Source organism: Sturnira hondurensis, unplaced genomic scaffold, assembly GCF_014824575.4.
Source record: "Sturnira hondurensis isolate 20B ecotype Veracruz unplaced genomic scaffold, ASM1482457v3 Scaffold0021795, whole genome shotgun sequence".
NCBI classification, from domain to species: domain Eukaryota; kingdom Metazoa; phylum Chordata; class Mammalia; order Chiroptera; family Phyllostomidae; genus Sturnira; species Sturnira hondurensis.
The window spans coordinates 6,003,995-6,024,343 of NW_028094426.1; the positions used below are offsets into that span (position 1 = coordinate 6,003,995).

At 37.2% G+C, this 20,349-nt stretch overlaps 1 protein-coding gene across 8 annotated transcripts in view; it reads left to right on the plus strand.

Annotated features, from left to right (window-relative positions):
* Window positions 1-20,349, plus strand: part of SLCO1A2 (solute carrier organic anion transporter family member 1A2) — a 73,960-nt gene that overhangs the window by 34,032 nt on the left and 19,579 nt on the right. For 5 of the 8 annotated variants that reach the window (XM_037033787.1, XM_037033785.1, XM_037033788.1 and 2 more), the window contains 6 exons: window positions 5,379-5,520; window positions 8,820-8,952; window positions 10,798-10,898; window positions 12,951-13,100; window positions 17,927-18,025; window positions 18,591-18,812. In XM_037033787.1, the coding sequence (XP_036889682.1) occupies window positions 5,379-5,520; window positions 8,820-8,952; window positions 10,798-10,898; window positions 12,951-13,100; window positions 17,927-18,025; window positions 18,591-18,812 (847 nt within the window). The other 3 variants (XM_037033792.1, XM_037033790.1, XM_037033793.1) reach the window with 2 other exon arrangements.

The window sequence follows — 20,349 nt, forward strand, 5'->3', positions numbered from 1 at the left end:
TGAAACTGTGGAATTATGGTACAGATCTGGAGAACTACTTTCTTCCACTTTCATTATATCTTTCAAATTTCCCCTTAAATTATTCCTCAATTCTCATGTCTTTCTCCTAAAACTGAGTGGTTAAAAGATAAAGATTGAGTCCCAACTCCCTGGGTTCCTATCTGAGTTCAACTGCTTACTTACTTCAAACTTAGACAAGTTGCTTAACCTCTTTGTTCATCAGTTTTCTCATCTGAACGGAGTAATAAAATACTCTTATCTCGTAGGGTTTTTCTTTTTACATGCTTGAAATAATGACTCTACTATTATAAAAATTCAACAAATATTAGCTATTTATTATTAATAGCATATGTTGATTAAAGTCATGTCAGGTGTTATTGATAAACAGTTTGTCTTTAATTTCCAATTACTTGAAGTTTGGCAAGATTAGACATTGTTCTGAATGCTATGGCAAAATATTGCAGCATCAGTTTATCAGGTAAAATTGAGAGACAGTTGCTTAATAATCAGATGTGTTTGTGTGTGTGTAACAATAACGTATTTTTCAAACTGGGAATAGCAGATTACAATCATTTAAAATGTGTTCTGTTTACATTGGCTTGATTATGTTAAGTCTGAAGAAATCAATATTGTAAGTTTATTTATTTTATATAGTTATCAAATGTATCAGAATTACATGGGTTAAAAAATAGGTTTCAAGTGTACAATTCCATAGTACATCATCTCTGTATTGTATTGTGTTTTTACCAGCCCAAGTTATTCTCCTTTCATCATCATTTATACCCCTTTACCCTTTACTGCCCCTACTCCCCTTTTCCTGTGCTAACCACCATATTGTTGTCCGTGTCTATGGATTTTTTTGGCTTAATCCCTTTACCTTTTTCACCCAGCCCCGCAACACCAATCCCGTCTGACAGCTGTCAGTCTGCTCTCTGTATCTATGAGTCTTTTTCTGTTTTGTTTGTTTTGTTCATTAGATTCTATATATAAATGAAATTATATGATATTTGTCTTTCGCTGGCTTTTTTTTTTTTTGCTGTGTACTTTAAAATAGGCTCATTAAGCAAAATTCTTTTGAAGGAGCTCTGACCTGTGTGGCTCAGATGGTTGTCCATCGTCCAGCAGAGTAAGAGGTTGTTGATTCGCTTCCTGGTCAGGGAACATATCAAGGTTGCAGGTTCAGTCCCCAAATGGGGTGCATACAAGAGACAAATGATCAATGTTTTTCTCTTGCATAAATGTTTCTGTCCCTCTCTTTCTCCTTCCCTTCCCTTCTTTCTGAAAATAAATAAACAAAATCTTAAACATTCTTTAGAAAACATCAAAGACTGATCTCTGTGTTTGCTTCAAATTCTGGAACATTATTGTTAAAAAACTAGTACGACTAACTTTATAAATATAGAGGTTATTTTGCACAAGACATCAGTCAGAATAACCACTAGTTGCCTTCACTCTGTAAATAAAATCCAATAGTTTAGATCGTCTAAGTGTTTTAGAAAAAATCACTGGGAACATAATTCATTTAGTTTCCTTTCTTAAAACATTAAATAAATAAATTGCTCTATGAAACATGATCTCTACTTTATTTGGTAAACTTTGTTTTTAAATACAAAACCTGAATTATAAAACCATGTGAAAACTGTTTACACTCAATAGTGTGTTCTGCAAAAGTCTACAGTGTGAAGAGGGACAGAGTTTCTACAAGTGGTTTCACTAGAAAAGGATAAGAGATATAGCCATATTATCTTGTTAGCCCCGTAACAGTTTGATTCATATTGAGCTTGAAATTTAAATTTCTGAGGTCTTTTTCACATAATGTTCTATTCATATTTCTCCAGACATAATACAGCTCACTCTTCCCTTAGGTGTAGTTAATACTATTCCATCGCATATTACTTCAGCTTACTTTCAGTTCTAACCAGTTTTTCAAGATGTTTTTGAATAGTTATTATGCCATTAATTCATTATGTCGTATTGGGTGTCTACTATTCATCAGGCACTTACTAAACACCGAGGGTATAAAGGTAAATAATAGATACAAAGGTAAATTATGTATGGTTTTTCTCTTTGAACTGCTAACAATGTAGTAAGAGAGGACATTGTAGGTTTCCAAACACATAGGGCAGGGATAGAAATAAACACAGAGGATGTTGGGAAGATGAGTGGTCAAGGCCACCTGGGGAGCAGAGAGAAAAGGAAGGCTCCACAATACAAGTGATGGTAGAGTTGAATTTTTAAAATTGAGTGTGTATTTATCAGAATCACAAGGAAAAGGAAAACATTACAAGATGGAGGCTATCCTTCAAAAGGCACTGGGATATAAAATGGCATGGTGAATGTTAGAGACTCACCACGTAGAACATGGTGTCTGGGGACAAGCAGCAGGACCTGATACTGAGATACACAAAGTCTGTCCAGAAGGTATCCAGCCATATGATGTGAACAATAGAGGCATTTATTGAAGAAGATACAAAATATAAGAAACATTGTACAAAGGACAGTGATGCCTTAATCCCCTTCCAAATAGGAACCTTGGGACCTCTCACAGTTCCCCACAGCGCCATCAGCTGCCCCATCATATTTTCCTGAATTTTGGAAAATTGAACATTAATCATCTGAAATCTCTCCCCTTTCAAAGGTGATTTTAGTTTTAGGAAAATCCAGAAGTCGCAGGGCACCCAATATGGGCTGAAAGGGAGCTGAGTCACATGGGTGATTTGATGATTCACCAAAAAACTCTGCACAAAACGTGATGCATGAGTGGGCATGTTGTCATGATGAAGCTGCCAATCACCTGTTGCCCATAGCTGTGGCCTTTTGAATCATCCAAATAGTTTTCATGGAGGGATGTTCAAGCTTAATGCAAAATATGATGCATATTGGTTGCTCTACTCAGTCATTTTGAATCCGACAGTACACATGCTCACTCAACAGCATCTACAGCTCCCACTGATTAGTACAGTAAAGTTGTCATCGTTCATACATGCACATTCCAGTCCACTCCCCTTGGTTGTTAGGTTACACTGATGTCATGTAAATGGTTCTTATTATATTAACAATGGCTGGACTTTTTCTGGACAAAACTCATAAATAAGGCATTGTTTACCCTCTAAAATAGTCATATTTTTGTTTATGGGAAGTCACTTGAAAGTTTTAAGTAGTAAAATCACTCTAACAATAAATCTTATTAATTTATCTATCATATATTTACCAAGCTCAAAATTATTTGTGGTGACAAGTGCAACTGAGAAAAGAGGTGGACAAGACTATTGGGAACTAAAATATGATTGTAATTGTCTCAGTTGAATTGTGCATGCATATGAGAGATTTCGACATATGGGTAACAATAAAAGCCATGGGAATCAGTGAGATTTCCCAGAGAAGGATATATAGCAAAAAGGAATAGAGGGTACAAAGACAAAAACCTGAAGGGTTTAACCACAAAAAGATATGACTGGATAGGGTCTAGCAGGTAGGAGGAGATATAGGTATGCATGGCGGGGGGGGGCAGGGGGATTTGAAAAGTAAGAGAGATTAAGGAGGTCAAATGACTCAGACATAGTAAGTAAACTGACAAGAAGAATTTGGAATCAGGAAGTTGTCTATGACCTTTTATGGAGTAGCTTCAGGAGAGACAAGACTATAGGAGAATAAAGCATGAATAAAAGTTTAAATAGTCTGGGCAATGAGTCTAGACTTTTTCCAAACATCTTGATGGTAGCTCTAGTAGCTACCATCACAGGTGAGGAACTGTAAATATGTATGTGGATATATCTTGAACATATTAATAAGCTAGTGAGGACAGAGGCAGTAAATAGTATGGGGCTGAAAATAGAGGAGGAAGGCAGTCTCTGATGAATCAGGATCTCAGAAATGGGAAGAATGGATTCAAGAGCATGGGTGGGGGAATTTTATTGTACAAGAGAAGGAGCAAGTATTCTTCTAAGATGGCAGGGAAATCAGAAGGGCAAGGATAGAGGTAAGTGTGAAGATGAAGTTTGGTCATAAAAAGCACATGGATGGGTTGGAGCCTAAGAAAGAGAAGACTGAATCATCTTGAACAGAATGTACAAGGTGCAACCTTAATTGTGGGGTTGGTTCAAGATTGGGAGTGTGGAAGATGGAGGGTTAAGATTTTAGGGATTGTGTGTGCTGGTGTAGACTGACTGGTCTCCCAGGATGGAAGTGTCACCAGGACGATCTTTAAATAGGGCCAAGAAAACAGCTTTGGCCTAAGATTGGAGACAACCATTCATGTTGACCTATATCTCTTTATCCCTAATGTGTTGATGTTGAAGGAGCACCTAATCTACATAACTTTACTATTGTCCAGTAATAATGCTCCTTTTTCAGATCTTTTCCTAAAATCTAAGTCTTTTTTGTGCCAATTTAATAAAACTAACAAAATTCTCACTTCTCAGATGTTAGCTCCTGGTGATCACAACGCTTCTATTTGTTAAGTTGCGCTTTATTTTTGTTGCAGATTGTACCAACCGGACTGCTCTCTGGAACTGTGATTCAATATATGAATGTTTATTATATTCATATTTCTTTATCATAGCAAGTACCTGTTCTGTTTAGAAACATTTTTATAATAGTTTGCAATTAAAATATCACTTTATTTTTTTAAAAGTTTTATTTATTTATGTTTAGAGGGGAAGGGAAGGAGAGGGGGAAAGAAATATCAATGTATGGTTGCCTCTCATGCATCCCCTGTTGGGAACTGGCCTGCAACCCAGGCATGTGCCCTGACTGGGAATCGAACCACGATCCTCCAGTTCACAGGCCCGTGCTCAATCCACTGAGTTATGCCAGCCACGGCAAAATATCACTTTAAATAAATTAACTGGCAGTGAATAATCTAATGTATAATTTGCATATTACTTTGAATAAGAAAGACCTTGACTAAATTTGCAACAGAAATGATGTTTTTCTATAATGTTATGTTCCTTTTTTTCATTAACATATGTGTATTCTTTTGTACTACAGATAACATTGTGGTGCTGAAGTTCTTTTTAAACCATTAGCTATACCTTATTTTAAACAACTAATTGTTTTTATGTATGTGCAAGATGATTCTACAAAATAATGAGAATACAGCTGTACACTAAATTCAATATCACTAATCAATTAGTCTCACTTTGAATTTTCAAAGACAGAACATGGTATGAAAGACCAGGAAAGCAAACCACATGCAAAGTTTCTTGCAAATTCAGCGGTGACTTAAGTTGGAGACAATCAGTCTTGTGGTAGAATATATTATGTCAACAGCTGGCAAACACATTCAATTTAAAAATAAAGGCAGTCAACTGTACTTGAACAACAATAAAATAAAATAAATGAAAAAATTATGTTTTCTTATATTCCTTTCTCCTTAGATATTTCTACTGGCAATAACATGTGCATTTATATCCAAAACATTATCTGGATCTTATATGAACTCTATGCTTACACAAATAGAGAGACAATTCAACATCCCGACATCACTAGTTGGATTTGTTAATGGGAGCTTTGAGATCGGTAATGAATTATTCCTGTATTTCTTTTATATTTTATCTATAGAGCTAGTCTGAATTTTATTCTCCTTATTTGTTGCTTTAGGCCATTTAGTCTTACTGAATAGCATATTTTCTGAAACAGGTTGAATATGCTTAGAAATAATTCATTTAAATATTACTTCTGAATAACACCTAAATATCGCCACATATCCCCACACTGGGCATTTTACTCCTATAGTTTTTGGTTGTCTAACATAAGTAGCTGAGTATTTAGAATATTTACATTTAATGTATCATCTGATAACTCTTCGGGGCTCCGTCTTCATACTTAGAAGATATAATCATAGGAGGAAACAAATGAATCTGTTTTCCAAAGGGAAAAGACAAAAATTTTTCTTCTCCTATTGTTTCTGGGAGCTTGGCAATTCTTTCTGAATGTAGGGGGAGGAAGAAACTGTGTTCATATCTCTCTGAATTTAGGGAAGAATGAAATCTACTCTTAGGCTCAGATTTTTGTGGATGATGAGAAGATGTGAGGACAGAGAGGAAGAATGAGTGAGAGAGATTTTTCCTGCGAACATGAGAAATATGAATGGCACTCCTTTATAGTTTTGTTATGGCTTCTACTTCTTTCAACATAAAATTTTTCTACAATGTATTTAATTAATATCTGAAAGAAAAAGCAGGATTGAGGAGAGACAGAACTGATATAAGTGGTATTTGATCTTGTCTCCTACTGTTCAGCTCCCTGTATCACCTGTATGTTAGATCCTGGTGATGGCATCAGAAATAACTATATAATCTTGTGCAGACTCAGCTCATAGTCTCATGGAAGACACAATGCAAAAGAATTGTGTTAGGGGTTAAGACCCTTAAATAGGTTAAGACCCCTGTTTAAAAGCAAATGTCAGATTTGCTTTTCATGCTTTTGGCTGTGGAGGAGAGAGATTTGAAGATAGCCAACCAGACTAGGGCCGGGAGGAATGGAAGAAGCCATGTCAAAGCCCAGGGGAGAACTATGGGAGCCTGAGTCAGGATCATATTCACAGAAATGAAGAGGGGACCGCAAAAATATTTAGGAGCTAAATTCCAGACAACTTAGGGATAGATTGGCTGTGCTGGATGGGAAAAGAGGGTGTCCTCCAGTTTACAAGCTGGGCTGTGGAGTGGAAAGCCTTGCCAAGACAGAGAAGAGGGGAAGGAGAACAACATGACGGCGGTGGCTATGGGGACAATGATGAGTTCTGTTTGTGGTAGTACCAGTGAGACCTTGGGGTAGCAATATCCGCATCGTAGTTAGATGAGCGTGAAGCATTGAAAAACTGTCTGGCCTACAACTGTTGATTAGTGGGTAAATAAGTGGTTGTGAAAACTGGGGAAGAGATGAGGCTATTCAGGGAGGGGGTAAGGGTGATAAGTACAACAGACAAAGAATGGATCCCTGAGGTGCACCAATATTTGAGGAACAGGGAGAAGAAAGGAAACCATGAAAGTGTGAAGAAAATGAATAGACATTTAACAGGAGAAACAGAAGAGAATAGTATTATACACGCCAAGGGAGTGGAAATTTCCAAAAGAAAAAAAATTGTCAACTGTAAAAAGCATCAAAAACATCCAGTTAGATAAAAATAGAAAAAGCATCCCTTGGGTTTTACAGTAAGGGGATAACTGGTAATCTTTGTCAGGACACTTCAGCTGAAGAGTGGACTGAGAAGCTAGAAAGGAGAGAGAGTAGTGACTTTAGGAGATAATGGCAGAAAAAGAAGTGGAATCTGTGAATACAGACAAGTATTGGGGGGAGAGAAACTAGGGGATATCTGCAACTACAATGCAGTGAAGAGAAAGAGGCTTACAACACAGGAGAAAGGCTTTCATCGTTGGAGTAAGTTTCTGTAGAGAATGGAAAGGTCCAGGGGGGTTGTTTGATCTTGGATACCCAGAGAGACACCCCAGTCTCTGAAATGAAGGCGAATGGTAAGGACATAAAGTGGGAAATTCAGACATCGTCATGTTGGGTTGCCCCAGATTTCTTGACAAAGGAGAAAATATTAGGTATAGAAAGTGAGTGGTGAGAGGTGGCTTGAGGAGAATGATGAAGACATGAAATAGTTGTTGAGGGGATAAGGAGAGGTAATTTACAGATGCTTATAAAAGGATAAATTGCCTCTCCTTTTGAGGACAGGCATAGATTTTAAACAGAGGCCTTCTGGAGACAACACCTGTAACATAGATGGCTTTGATAATGGAGATATTATTTATATATTCAGTTGAAGTAAAATTGACACTCAATGTTATATTAGTTTCAGGTGTACAACAGTGATTTGACACCAGTAGACACTGAGAAATGATCATTAATACATCTAGTTATCAGGTGATGGGGATTTAAGAAACCCTGGGTAGTCAGTGGGGCTGCTATGGCCATGGAGGTGGTACAGTCTATTAAAAATAACGTAGGGGCTGACGTGGCTTCTGTGTACAAGGCAGACTAGAAAGAAATGGGTATGGAAAGAAAAGTCTTCAAAACACACAACTACGTAGAAAATGATTAACTGCTTTAGAAAGAATTTAAAAAAATTTTCTATGATCCTTAAGGTCATTGTAGAGACGTTGCTTATACACGGTAAGATTAGGGTAAATATGTATTGATTATTGAATTAAAAATGTATGGTTTGAGAATGTATTCATGTTTGACTCTTTCCACTCTTGACTCCATACTTTTCAAGGGGCGGTCCATAATAATAGGGCCCACCCCATTAGTTTCTTTATCCTAAATCTTTATTCTAAGACATGGGAATAAACTTTTCACTGAAATATTTACTTCTCAAATCCAGACTGATTTCAAACACCAGTGGGAAAAGTGGGGAATCCACTATATCTTATTTCTAAGGAAAAAGTAGAAATAAACATAGATCTCTGGCTTGGTTATGTTGGCCAATATAAAGGTCTATTTGAATTGTAAGTTATAACACTTATCTATCTGAATCTGGCTTTTGCTTCTTTATTCAAACGTAGGCAAACATTACAACAGTCCCTGGAGCAGGCATGGAGGGAGAGGCCAGAAGCAACCTTTGTTCTGACACCTGTTTTGCGTTCCATTTCCTCAGGCTAGTTAGTCACAAACAGCACCTTTAAAATTCCCCAGAACTGTCCCTCAGCCCCTTCCACTGGCTTCCCTTTCTCTGCCCCTTTAATGGTCAGTGTTGCACAGAGGTCTGTTTATGTATCTTTCAACACTGGGAAATTCAAACGATTGAATGAAGCTGTTCATGAAGCTATTGTACATACGTACTTAAATATTTATTTTTATCTCATTTTTCCTAGGGAATCTTTTTTTGATTATATTTGTGAGTTATTTTGGAACCAAATTGCATAGGCCTATAATGATTGGTGTCGGATGTGTGGTCATGGGCCTAGGGTGTTTCTTGCAGTCTCTGCCTCATTTCCTCATGGACCGGTAAGCATTCAGTCTCTGATGGCCTCTCGGGTTCCATTTTCAACTGCGGGAGATGAATCACGAAATTTCTTTCCTAGGAACAGTGCTTCCCAGCAGCACAGAACACCGCAATGGAAATCGAGTTTTCCATTTTCCACCGTCTGTTTCACGCTCTCGGCTACCCTGCTCCCATTTACAGAGTCACATACATTTTGTTAATCTATGATGTAGAGACTTGGGACACCTCTTTGATGAAACTGAGCCTGATGTAAAGATTTTTAGGACCTCACAACATCTGAGATTACCACTTTCTTGGGGCTATTTAGACCCTTTTAATTACAATGAGGTTCTGTTTAGTTGCAGGTCAGCAAGAGACAGACCAGTTTGAAGTTTGATTTGATTTTTTAACTTTTACTAAAGTGATAGGTATACAAAGTTGTACAAATAAAATTATGTTGAAGGTCTCCTGTTGAAAAGAGCCATCCCCCACCACTTTGACACTGCTCACACCACTGCTTTCCAGAGGCAGTGGCTTGTAGCTCTTCATTCCTTCTGCTGCTGTTGGCCTCCATATTTTCAACGAAATGTTCATTGTGTTAATTTTTGCCACTTTAGTGTTACGTCATATACACTGACTTCCCACCATAAAATCATATTTACGATTTCCAAGTGTATGGCTGTGTCAATATTTTATCATTCATGTCACATGTCACTTTTCATTTTCCCTGGATGTAATCATTGCCTTATTTTTATTTGATTCACTTTCTTTTTATCTCTCACCAAACTTGCCACTGGTAGGGCAACATCTTCTAATATAGTCATGCGTATCAGATGGTTTCAATTCTACCTTAGAGGTACCTCCTCTGTTACAAGTCTCCATCTACAGCCCAAACGGGAACTCTCTAGGCCTGCTACATGGCGGCGTCCTTAGAATTTTCCTTCACCATTATCCTTGGGAATTTGCTTTGCCTCTTTCCTCTACTCAGTTACTTATTTCCTAGGTATCATATCTTCTGCTTTCTTTTTTTACTTTCACTTCTTCTTGTGGAAAATATTGTCTAATAGGTTTTTGAAAAAGTGTTTAAAGGCAGTAAAAAGTTTACTGCCTTGAACATCTGACAGTATTCCTACTCTACCGCCACACTTGGTCGATAGTTTGGCTGGTATAGAACTCTGGGTTAGAAATACTTGCCCTAGGAACTTTGAAGCTGGCTTCCACACCTCTGCACCTCTTTCCTCTGGTAACCACTGCACTGTTGTCTGTCTGTTCAATTTTATATTCCACATATGAGTGAAATCATGTGGTTCTTAGCTTTTTCTGACTGATTTATCTCACTTCGTGTAATTTGCTCCAGGTCCATGCATGCTATTACAAATGGCAGTATCTCATTTTTTTTTGATGGCCGAGTGATCCTGCATTGTATGCATGTACCACATCTCCTTTAGGCCACCCTCCCTTGAAGGACTTTTTGTTTTTTCTCATGTCTTGGCCACCATGACTAATGCTGCCATGAACCTAGGGCTTTGATTTAATTTTAATTTTTACTAAAGTAATAGGTGTACAAAGTTGTAAAGGTAAAATTATTATTCACCTATTTGTGAATAAATGTTTCCAAAATTTTCAGGCAGATACCCAGAAGAGGCATTGCTCAGTCATTTGGTAACTCTGTTCTTAAGTTTCTGAGGACCCTCTATACCGTTTTCTGCGGTGGTTGTGCTGGTTTCCATTTCCACCAGCAGGGAATGAGGGGTCTTTTTTCTCCACAACCTTTGTAACACTTGTTATTACTTGTTTTCTTGATAATCACCATTCTAACAGGTGTGAGGTTTTCTTAACATAATCATGTTTCCCCTGTGTTCACACAGATATGAATATGAATCTACAGTTTTAGGCAATTTGTCCTCAAACAGTTTCTTGTGTGCTGAGAATGGAACCCAGATTTTCAGACCAACAGAAGATCCATCAGGTTGTTGACTTCATTTTATTGTTTTCTGTTCTTTGAATTTGTAACTAAACACGAGCTGCTGAGGGGTTTGAATGAGTCACTGGGTTTGATTAAGTGACTAAGATAAATGAACAAATGATGTTTTCTTTTTTCAGAGGTTTTTTTTTTGGAGCAGATCTCAGAAGGGAATAAGAATGCTAATAATAGAGAATGTTATGTCTATATATTTGAATATACTTATTAAGACTTGTTTGCCTATCTTTAAAATAGTTACTTAAAAATAAGTCAAAGACATCCAGCAAGGGCCACTGTGGAGTTGATTCCACAGAGAAAAACGTCTTAGAAGAATGAATTTATACTGATGACTTATTCTATACAGTGATGGGTAATAGATGTAGAAACAAAATCCTGGAGATCTGCTGTATCACTGATCTGCTAGAGCGGATCAGAGAAAGCAGGACATATGCCATAGTTCTCATGTACTCTTTTCTTTCTACAGAACTAAGAATTGTCTTTATTTCTTTATCAGAGATACTGTTTTGAAGTACTGGTGCTGCCTCCAGTGATCTGTAACTCCAGGCGCAAACATGTAGGCGAGCAGGCGGGCCTCTGGCCCTTGCTATGCTGAGGGGCCTATATAATCTGGTGATACTTGGTCTGGAGGTGGCTCTGTGGATTTAATTCTGAAAAGAGCTTTTCTTCCTGTGTTGGGGGCGTTTTTGTCTTTTTGCTGGATTTGTATCAGTGCAAGTTACAGTGGTCCCCGAGGCTGGGAATTTCACTGCGAGTGTGGAATCAGAGGGAGCCAAAAGCTTTTCAAGGAGTGTAAGAAAGCTGTCTCAGAAACTATAAGCCCAAGGCACCCCTTGGGGAAACAAAGAAAAACGGTGACATCAGCAGTAGCCTGTGCTCTCTTCTTGAGTAGGCTTCTGTCAAAGTCTGACCCTAGGTCCTATTATTATTATTATTAATTAAAAGAAAAATCTGCATTGTAGGAGGTAAATCAAAAACTTCCTAGTCTGATGAATCTTTAGTACAGTGTGTTAACTCTTTGATCACCTGGTATTTTCAGTTTTGCTCTCAAGTAGGCCTAGAGTTTGCCAGTCATCTCTAGACACCAATCACTGTATTCACTACAGAAAAAATTATGAATATCCAGGAATGGAGTGTTCTGGACTGGAAGTGACTGAGAAATAGACCTCACAAGAAATTTTCAGACCCAGCTGTGCTCAAGACCCTCACACCCGTGGGTAGCACCTGGCCAGTTTATAGTAGATGAGAATAAATTGTAATTGTCCTGAAAACATGACTCTACAGAATATCTTCCTTGGCAGCTAATTTTGCTTAGAATAGAAATGGCTAAATCTTCAGAGATTTGCCTATCTTTCTCCCTTTTAGTTCTCTTTGGTTTAGTCTTTGTGATTCTATTAAGTACCTGCTGCTCCAATATTTCAGGTGAATTTCTCCATCAAATCTTATTTGGTGGTTCCAGTACAGAGCAGACTCTATAGAGAAAATGTGGTTAATACCCAGTTAAGTATGTTTAGGGTCTACAAAGTAATTACAGCCGTAGAGATTTAAACTTTAGTGAGACTCATTTAAATCTTATGTATCAATTCTAGGGAGGGATATTTGTATATTTTTCTCCCTTTACACTTAGTATAGAAATGGGACAGCACACATAGCGGCTAACTAGGTCCTGAAGTTGTTGGCAAACCGGTTTTCTGTAGGAAAACACAGCTGGGATTTTTAGTGTTTTCCAACTTCCCTGCTGCGAATAATCCCGTTAAACTACCAAATGAGTTGTCACTAAGCACTGGTCGTTGGATGCATAGTATACACATCTCTTCCATCCAAGTAGGAAATGGCTCCAGCGTACTGATTATGCTTCACCGCACGTACGTACTCTCAGAACATGCAAGAGGGACGACCCCATGAGTCACTGCTGGCGTGGTAACACAAATCATTTACGAGGTGAAATGCTTACCAACAATTTAGAGTTATAGCTATCTTTATAGATTAATCTTTTACTATCAAAATACTAATGCGATGTCTTTTTTTTCTCTTTCGAAGCAGAGTGTGTGAAGGAAGTTAAATCATTAATGTGGGTGTATGTACTAGTAGGAAATGTGATACGTGGGATTGGTGAAACTCCCATTATGCCTCTGGGTATATCCTACATCGAAGATTTTGCCAAATCGGAAAACTCTCCTTTATATATTGGTGAGTTTGAAAGTCTGCCTTAACCTCTTCTCAGGAGAAGTTAAATTCCTTGAGGGAGGATATTAGTTATTATTTGGACTTCTATTGCTTTCCAGAATGACGGACAGAGTACTTTGGCACAGTTGGTTATCGATAAAAGTTTGTTAAATGGAACGATTACGTGCTAACTCCAAATAAGCCACTTTGCTAAATCTGCTTTTTGCTCTTGAAAATATCACTAATCCAGCGCCCCAGGAGCTCTCTTTGACCCCTCCATTGCCTTGGTGCCACTCTGCACCCAATCTGTTCAGAGATTACCAATATTTTCTTGAAAATATCCCTTATATTAAAAACTTTTCTCATTATATTAATTATGTCTATTTTTTGTATGGGTCTCCATGACTTCACTTGTATATTGTCATAAATTTTTCATTGATCATTTTATTTCTAGTATTTTCTTTTATTATTTTCTCATAAGCATTCTTGTAGTATAATTCTTCTCAAATACTGCTTTAATCATATTTTCTCTCTCATGTTCATGGAACATACTGGTTCCTTACTAAGTCTGACACCTCCACATATTATGCTTAGCTCTGTACTCAATTTATCTATCTAGTTACCTACATAGTTTCAATTTATCACCATCTCTCTATGCTGGTCAGGTTTTATCATTATTTACATGCCTTCATACTTTTGATTGTTTTCTTAAAATTTTCTTTGATAAAATCCATCAATGTCATCTCCCACAAGAGCCAACTTAAAACCTACCATCTTAAGTTGTCTTCTAATCTTCTAAATATTTTTAATTTATTATGTATAACTTGCATACATTCTGCATTTGTTGCTTATAAAATCATAACTTTGAGTACAGCAACATTTTGTTATTAACGTGGACAGACCTTTTAAAAAACAGAAAAGTCAAAGAGGGCGAGAGAAGATTAAATAGAATTATACTTAATCAAAACAGATTAAAATGTTTAAGAATCATTACCCCAAATAACTTTTGGCTGCTTTTGAAAACTCACTGAATTCACAGTAATCTTTTTCAGTGTTTTTCTGTTTGATCCTTTCAGATCCCTTCATATATGTTTTTGAAAGAATACAAAGGCTCACCTGCACTAAGTTAACAAACACCTTGTTACAATATTTCTTTATTCAACAAATACTAGTATGTATAATATATAGAAATAATTATTTTAATCTATATACATGTTAAGATAAATAAGCTATGCTCCACATAAAGTTTAGACATGAATAATTACATAGTTATAAATCAATGAAATTTGGTAAATATGTATATGTAATTACATTTTTATTTATTTATTTTTTAAAAAGAGAAGTGGTTTTTAAAAAATATTTTATTTATTTTTAGAAAGAGAAGGGAAGGGAAGGAGAAAGAGTGGGAAAGAAACATCAATGTGTGGTTGCATCTCATGTGTCCCCTACTGGGGACCTGGCCTGCAACCCAGGCATGTGTCCTGACTGGGAATTGAACCAGTGACCCTTTGCTTCACAGGCCCATGCTCAATCCAGCTACACCAGCCAGGGCTGTAATTACATTTAAAAAAATTAAATTTGAAAAATGAAGTAAAGATGTGTGCATATAATTAAATAACTATAACTCAATTAGTTGTATTTCAAGAAAACAGTTCCATGTATATTCTATAGTTTTGGAGAGAGCATAAAAGCTAGCAATAAAGTTTGAAAATTATCTATACAGAGACAATAAATGAAAACAAGAGTGGTTGCTATGAGAAGCTAAATACAACAAGAGATCCTAAGATAAAATTTTAGAAAACACTTCTACTTAGTAGAGTAAGAGGGAAAAAATCAAGGAAGGAGTAGTTATAGAGGGAAAAGTAAAACAATAAACGTATAGTTTTGGTCCAGCCAAGATGGAGGCATAGATAGATATGTTTCCCTTCCTCACACAAGGAAAAGAAGGATAACAGCCAATTTAAAAACAGAAAACCAGAACTTCCAGAAAGTCGATTTCTGGCAACCAAGCAATTAAAGAAGAAACATTCATCCAGGGTGGTAGGAGGGGTGATAACAGGCAGCTGGAGCAGAGAGGACGCGCGGCAAGGCTGCATCCGGCCAACTGGGCGGTCCCACATTCACATGTGGATAAGCCAAGAGGAACAAGTAGGAAGTAAGATATACCATGCAACCCAGGGTTCCAGGGCAGGGAAGAGAAAGTTTCAAAACCTCTGACTAAAAAAGAACCTGTAGGGGTTGCAGCAGTGGGAGAAACTGCCAGTCTCACTAGAGGGTCCATTGGAGGGGCCTACAGGGTCCTAGAACGTACACAAACCCACCCACTGAGGCGCAATTTGCCTGTGGGTGGCAGGGAAAGTGACTGGAAGCAGAGCAAAAGCCTAGCAAGTGGCGTTTTTCCCTCTCAGACCCATCCCCCACATACATCTCAACAATGCAGCAAAGTGACTGGCCCTGCCCTGGTAAATACCTAAGGCTCCTCCCGTTATTCCATAACAGGTGTGCTGAGACAAAGAAATATGGCCCAAATGAAAGAACAGGTCAAAATTTCAGAAAAAGAACTAAACGATGAAGAGATAGCCAAGCTATCAGATGCATAGTTCAAAACACTGGCAATCAGAATGCTCACAGAAATGGTTGAGTATGGTCACAAAATAGAGGAAAAAGTGAAGGTTATGAAAAAAGTGAAATAAAGAAAAACACACATGGAACCACCAGTGAAGGCAAGGAAACTGGAACTTAAACCAACAATTTGAAACAAAAAGAAATAAATATTCAACTGGAATAGAATGAAGAAGAAATAATTCAAAAAAATGAAGACAGGCTTAGGAATCTCTGGGACAACTTTAAATATTCCAATATCTGAATCATAGGTGTGCCAGAAGGAGAAGAGGAAGAGCAAGAAATTGAAAATTTATTTGAAAACATGATGAAAGAAAACTTCCCCAGTCTGGTAGAGGAAATAGGTTTGCAAGTCTAGGAAGCTCAGAGAGTCCCAAAGAAGTTGAACCCAAGGAGTAACACACCAAGACACATCATAATTGAATTACCCAAGATTAAAGATCAGGAGGGAATCTTAAAAGCAGCAGGAGAAAAGGAGACAGTTAACTAAAAAGGAGTTTCCATAAAACCATCAGATGATTTCTCAAAAGAAACCTTGCAGGCAAGAAGGGGCTGGAAAGAAGTATTCAAAGTCATGAAAGGCAAGGATCTACATCCAAGATTACTCTATCCAGCAAAGCTATCACTTAGAATGCAAGGGCAGATAAAGTGCTTCCCAGATAAGGTCAAGTTAAAGGAGTTCATCACCACCCAGACCTTATTATATGAAATGTTAAAGGGACTTATCTAAGAAAAAGAAGAAAATCAAAAATACAAAAAGTCAAATGACAACAAACTTACAACTATCAACAACTGAACCTGAAAAAAAAAAGCAAACTAATCAAACAACTAGAACTGGAACAGAATCACAGAAATGAAGATAACGTGGAGGGTTATCAGTGGGGAAGGGGTGGGCAAAAAATGAGGAAAAAGGCACAGGGAATAAGAAGCATAATTGGTAGGTACAAAATCGACGGGGGGGGGGGGTTAAGAATAGTAGGAAATGGAGAAGCCACAGAACTTATATGTACAACCCACGGACATGAACAAACCAGGGGAGGGAAATGTGGGTGGGGGGCATATGCAGTGTGGAGGGGAATAAAGAGGAGAAAAAAAAGGGACAATAGTAACCCAATGAAATATACTTAAAATTATTTTGTTAATTATAAGACAAAATAAACTCATCTTCACAAACAAAACACAACACAATAAATAAATGTATAGTTTTCAGTCTTGGAAGGAGAAGTTGGCCAGCAATGTTAAATAACATGGAGAGTTAGGAGGATGAGGGCCAGAAAAGGAGACTGGATAGGTGATCCAGAGATACTGGTGCTACCACTTGAGGTTATTCTGAGTAGACTGTGGAAGGATTTGAGTAGAGTAAAATGATTGGTGAGGAAGGAGAGGTGAAGTGTCGTGAAAGGGAAGAGGGCAGGGTGGATCTGGTGTGTTGTAGGTATCAGTGGATGGAGGAAATTGAGCAAACACAAGAAAAGTGTTTGGTTGAACAGGATCTCAGAGAAGGTAATAGAAGGTGTTGGTGTGAAGAGGTCAGATGCACATAGAATTGACTATCCTGTAGAACTGTGGAGAAGGCAGAGACAATGGGCAAACCCATTTTGAAGTCAAGAGAAAGGTAGTAGCAGTTCACATCTGGATTTTCAGTGAGCAAATACGGTGCAGCATAGATTCTGGGTAGTGCACAAGTTATGAGATAACTAAAACAATGGAACTCCAGATTACTAAGAAGTTATGCAGAGAGCGGGGATTGATGAAAAGAAGATAAGAACCTGAAGGGTAACAAAGGAGATTTTGATAAAAGTGAAGTATCAGTAATAGTGAGGACAAAGCCAGAGGAAGCTTCAAATAGAAGACCTGGGAGTAAAGCTTTTCAGAGGACTATGCCACAAGAAATTCATTATAACATGGTGTTGTGTTAGAATTCCTCTAAAAAGGTGGCTATGGAAAGCCTCAAAAGAGTCTTACTCCACATGTGGCTTCAGTTATATTCTGATTCCAGCCTACGCTGCTCCAGCGAGTGGCTATAAATTAGGAAGTTTTTTCTTCAATGTTTACAGAACAAACTTATTACTTATATGCACACCAAGCTTAATTTTCTTACAAGATGAGTATCTAAGGCAAACATATCTAAAGCAAAAGTAATTCAGTTTTTAGATTCTTTGTGGAATTCGAACTCTTTATACGGATATATAACTATACTCTAACTTTTTATTTTCCTTTATCTTTAGGGTTTGTAGAAACAGGAGCTATCATTGGTCCTTTGTTTGGACTTTTGTTGGCATCATTCTGTGCAAACCTGTATGTTGACGTGGGATCTGTAAACACAGGTAATTCATTAAAGCCTATTTGCACAATGCCAGAGCACAACAGTCAACTTCCAGTGTGCTATTGCGGTCCATTGTGTCTTTACCGACCTTCCATTGGATAGGTTAACTATAGTTTGCAGGAGTGGAAACCAAAATGGAGGCATTTAAATAATTTTAAAAGTTCTAGTGAGCAGGAGAGCTAAATAAAATACTGACCTTCTGACTGAAAAGTCAGTGCTGTTTCTACTGCACCATAACTGTATTTCTTCTTTTCGAAAGAGTTAGGCATACAGATTTGAATTTCTTTTAATTGAGCCATCATTTCTGGATAATTGAACAGACCTCGCAGTTATGTAGTAAGTACCTGTTTATAAATTCCTGACACAACAGAACAGATCTTCAAACTAATTTATTGCTAGATAACATTGAAGCACTATGCATTGTCAGATAACTTTTATGCATGTTTGAACTGTATGTAAACTCTCTACTTGATTAGAAACAGAGAATAATAATTTAGATTTTTTTCCTGCAGTGCATACAGAAAACGACAACTAAAGCTAATAGAAATATGTATATTTTTTTACAGATGATCTGACCATAACTTCCACTGATACCCGCTGGGTTGGTGCATGGTGGTTTGGCCTTTTGATTTGTGCAGGAGTGAACGTGCTCACTGCCATTCCCTTTTTCTTCCTGCCCAAAACGCTTGCCAAGGAAGGAGCAAAGGATGATGCTAACATCATTAAAAATGACCAAGAAGAGAAAGAGAAAGAAGAGGTCAAGAAGGAAAATGATGGAATCACCAAAGGCAAATATAAAAATTTTAAATACTACATGATTTACTTTTTATTTTATATAAATGTGTCTGTATTTTAGTACAGCACTGTAACATGCCAGGCTGTATTAGGGCAACATGTCATTAACAGTCAGCACTCAATAGTGCCGAACTAGTCTGATTCTTCCACGCTACTACTTGGAAATAAACAATATATTTGGAAACTGAATTATCTCAGATGAGTATTCATAAAAAATTTATAACAATCTGGGCACTCAAGATATTTATTTATTTATTAACTCTGTCCCACTTACCTTAAAGTTCTAATGATTTTAAAGAAGACATTCAAATGAAGAACTAAAGGAGAAAAATGCACTAATCCAAATAAGAGTGTAGTTCTGAGACCAAAAATGTTAGTTTAGCTGCGAGATTCCTGGAAGTTAAGCGCCCCCCCCCAAAAGAAAACATGACAAGTCATATAATTCTCTATATTTGAGAGAAGAAAGAACAACCGTTCTTAAAGAGAAAACCTTTCCCAATAACAAACTTAGAAAAAGAATTGCTCTGTGATGTGTGCTGTAGGCAATATCAAGCCACACAGTTGTTTCCCAGCAAATGCAGACCCATATTTCATTTAACAAGGCTTTCTTCATTGCTGTGGATGGTCAATAAATCTCAAAGGGTAATTTACAGAAGGTGGTTTTGTGGGGAACTAAGTTAAGGGAGTCTATGTACTTGGTATTTGAGAACACTGATTTTAAAACTTGGTCACATACTGAGAAATTTTTAAAATTACTGATGCTTGGAGTGTCTGTGTTATTCCCAAGACCCAATTTAATTAGTGTGAGCATTTTAACAATATGGCCTGGGCCTTGCAATTCTTAAGGAATGTTCATTCAGAAGGTAGGGAAGGGTTAAGTTTCCTTATCTGTAAAATGTAGTTAATAATAGTAGTTATAGAATTATTGCGTGAGGGTAAAAAGTATTTAGGCACATAGTACTATTATCACTGTTAGTAGTATGAGTATTACTATTGTTGATGTTGTTACTTCTAAATCATCCATAAATTATAATACCGATTTACACAGAATTTTTATTAATAATTACAAATTCATATAAACCCCAATTGAACATAATTTAATATTTTCTGGATCATTAGTAGCTAATTCAGAATCTTGCAAATTCTTAGTCATCGTGATTATATTACAACTCTTCTCAAAGGGATGATGTGGACAGATGTTAATAGAGAATATGTCTCTGGTCTCTCAGGTCATTTTTCAAAACTAGGAAAGAGCTTAGCTTAGTATAACCTATATCATATGCTTTACTCATAGCATATCTCAACAGAAAAGAATCTGAACTATTGGGACTCTTGTATGAGAACAGGGATGGCAACAAAATAGGCGACTTAAAAATCTTCAAAGAGCTGAACACAAGTCTCATCTCTGCTGTGTATTTTATTCATAAGTAAGAACTCTACCACCAGAATTCATTTCCTCCCACAAATGCTTTATTGATACTTTGTTCCAGAATGCATTTTTAGGCAGTTTATTAAGCAAACCAGGATAAT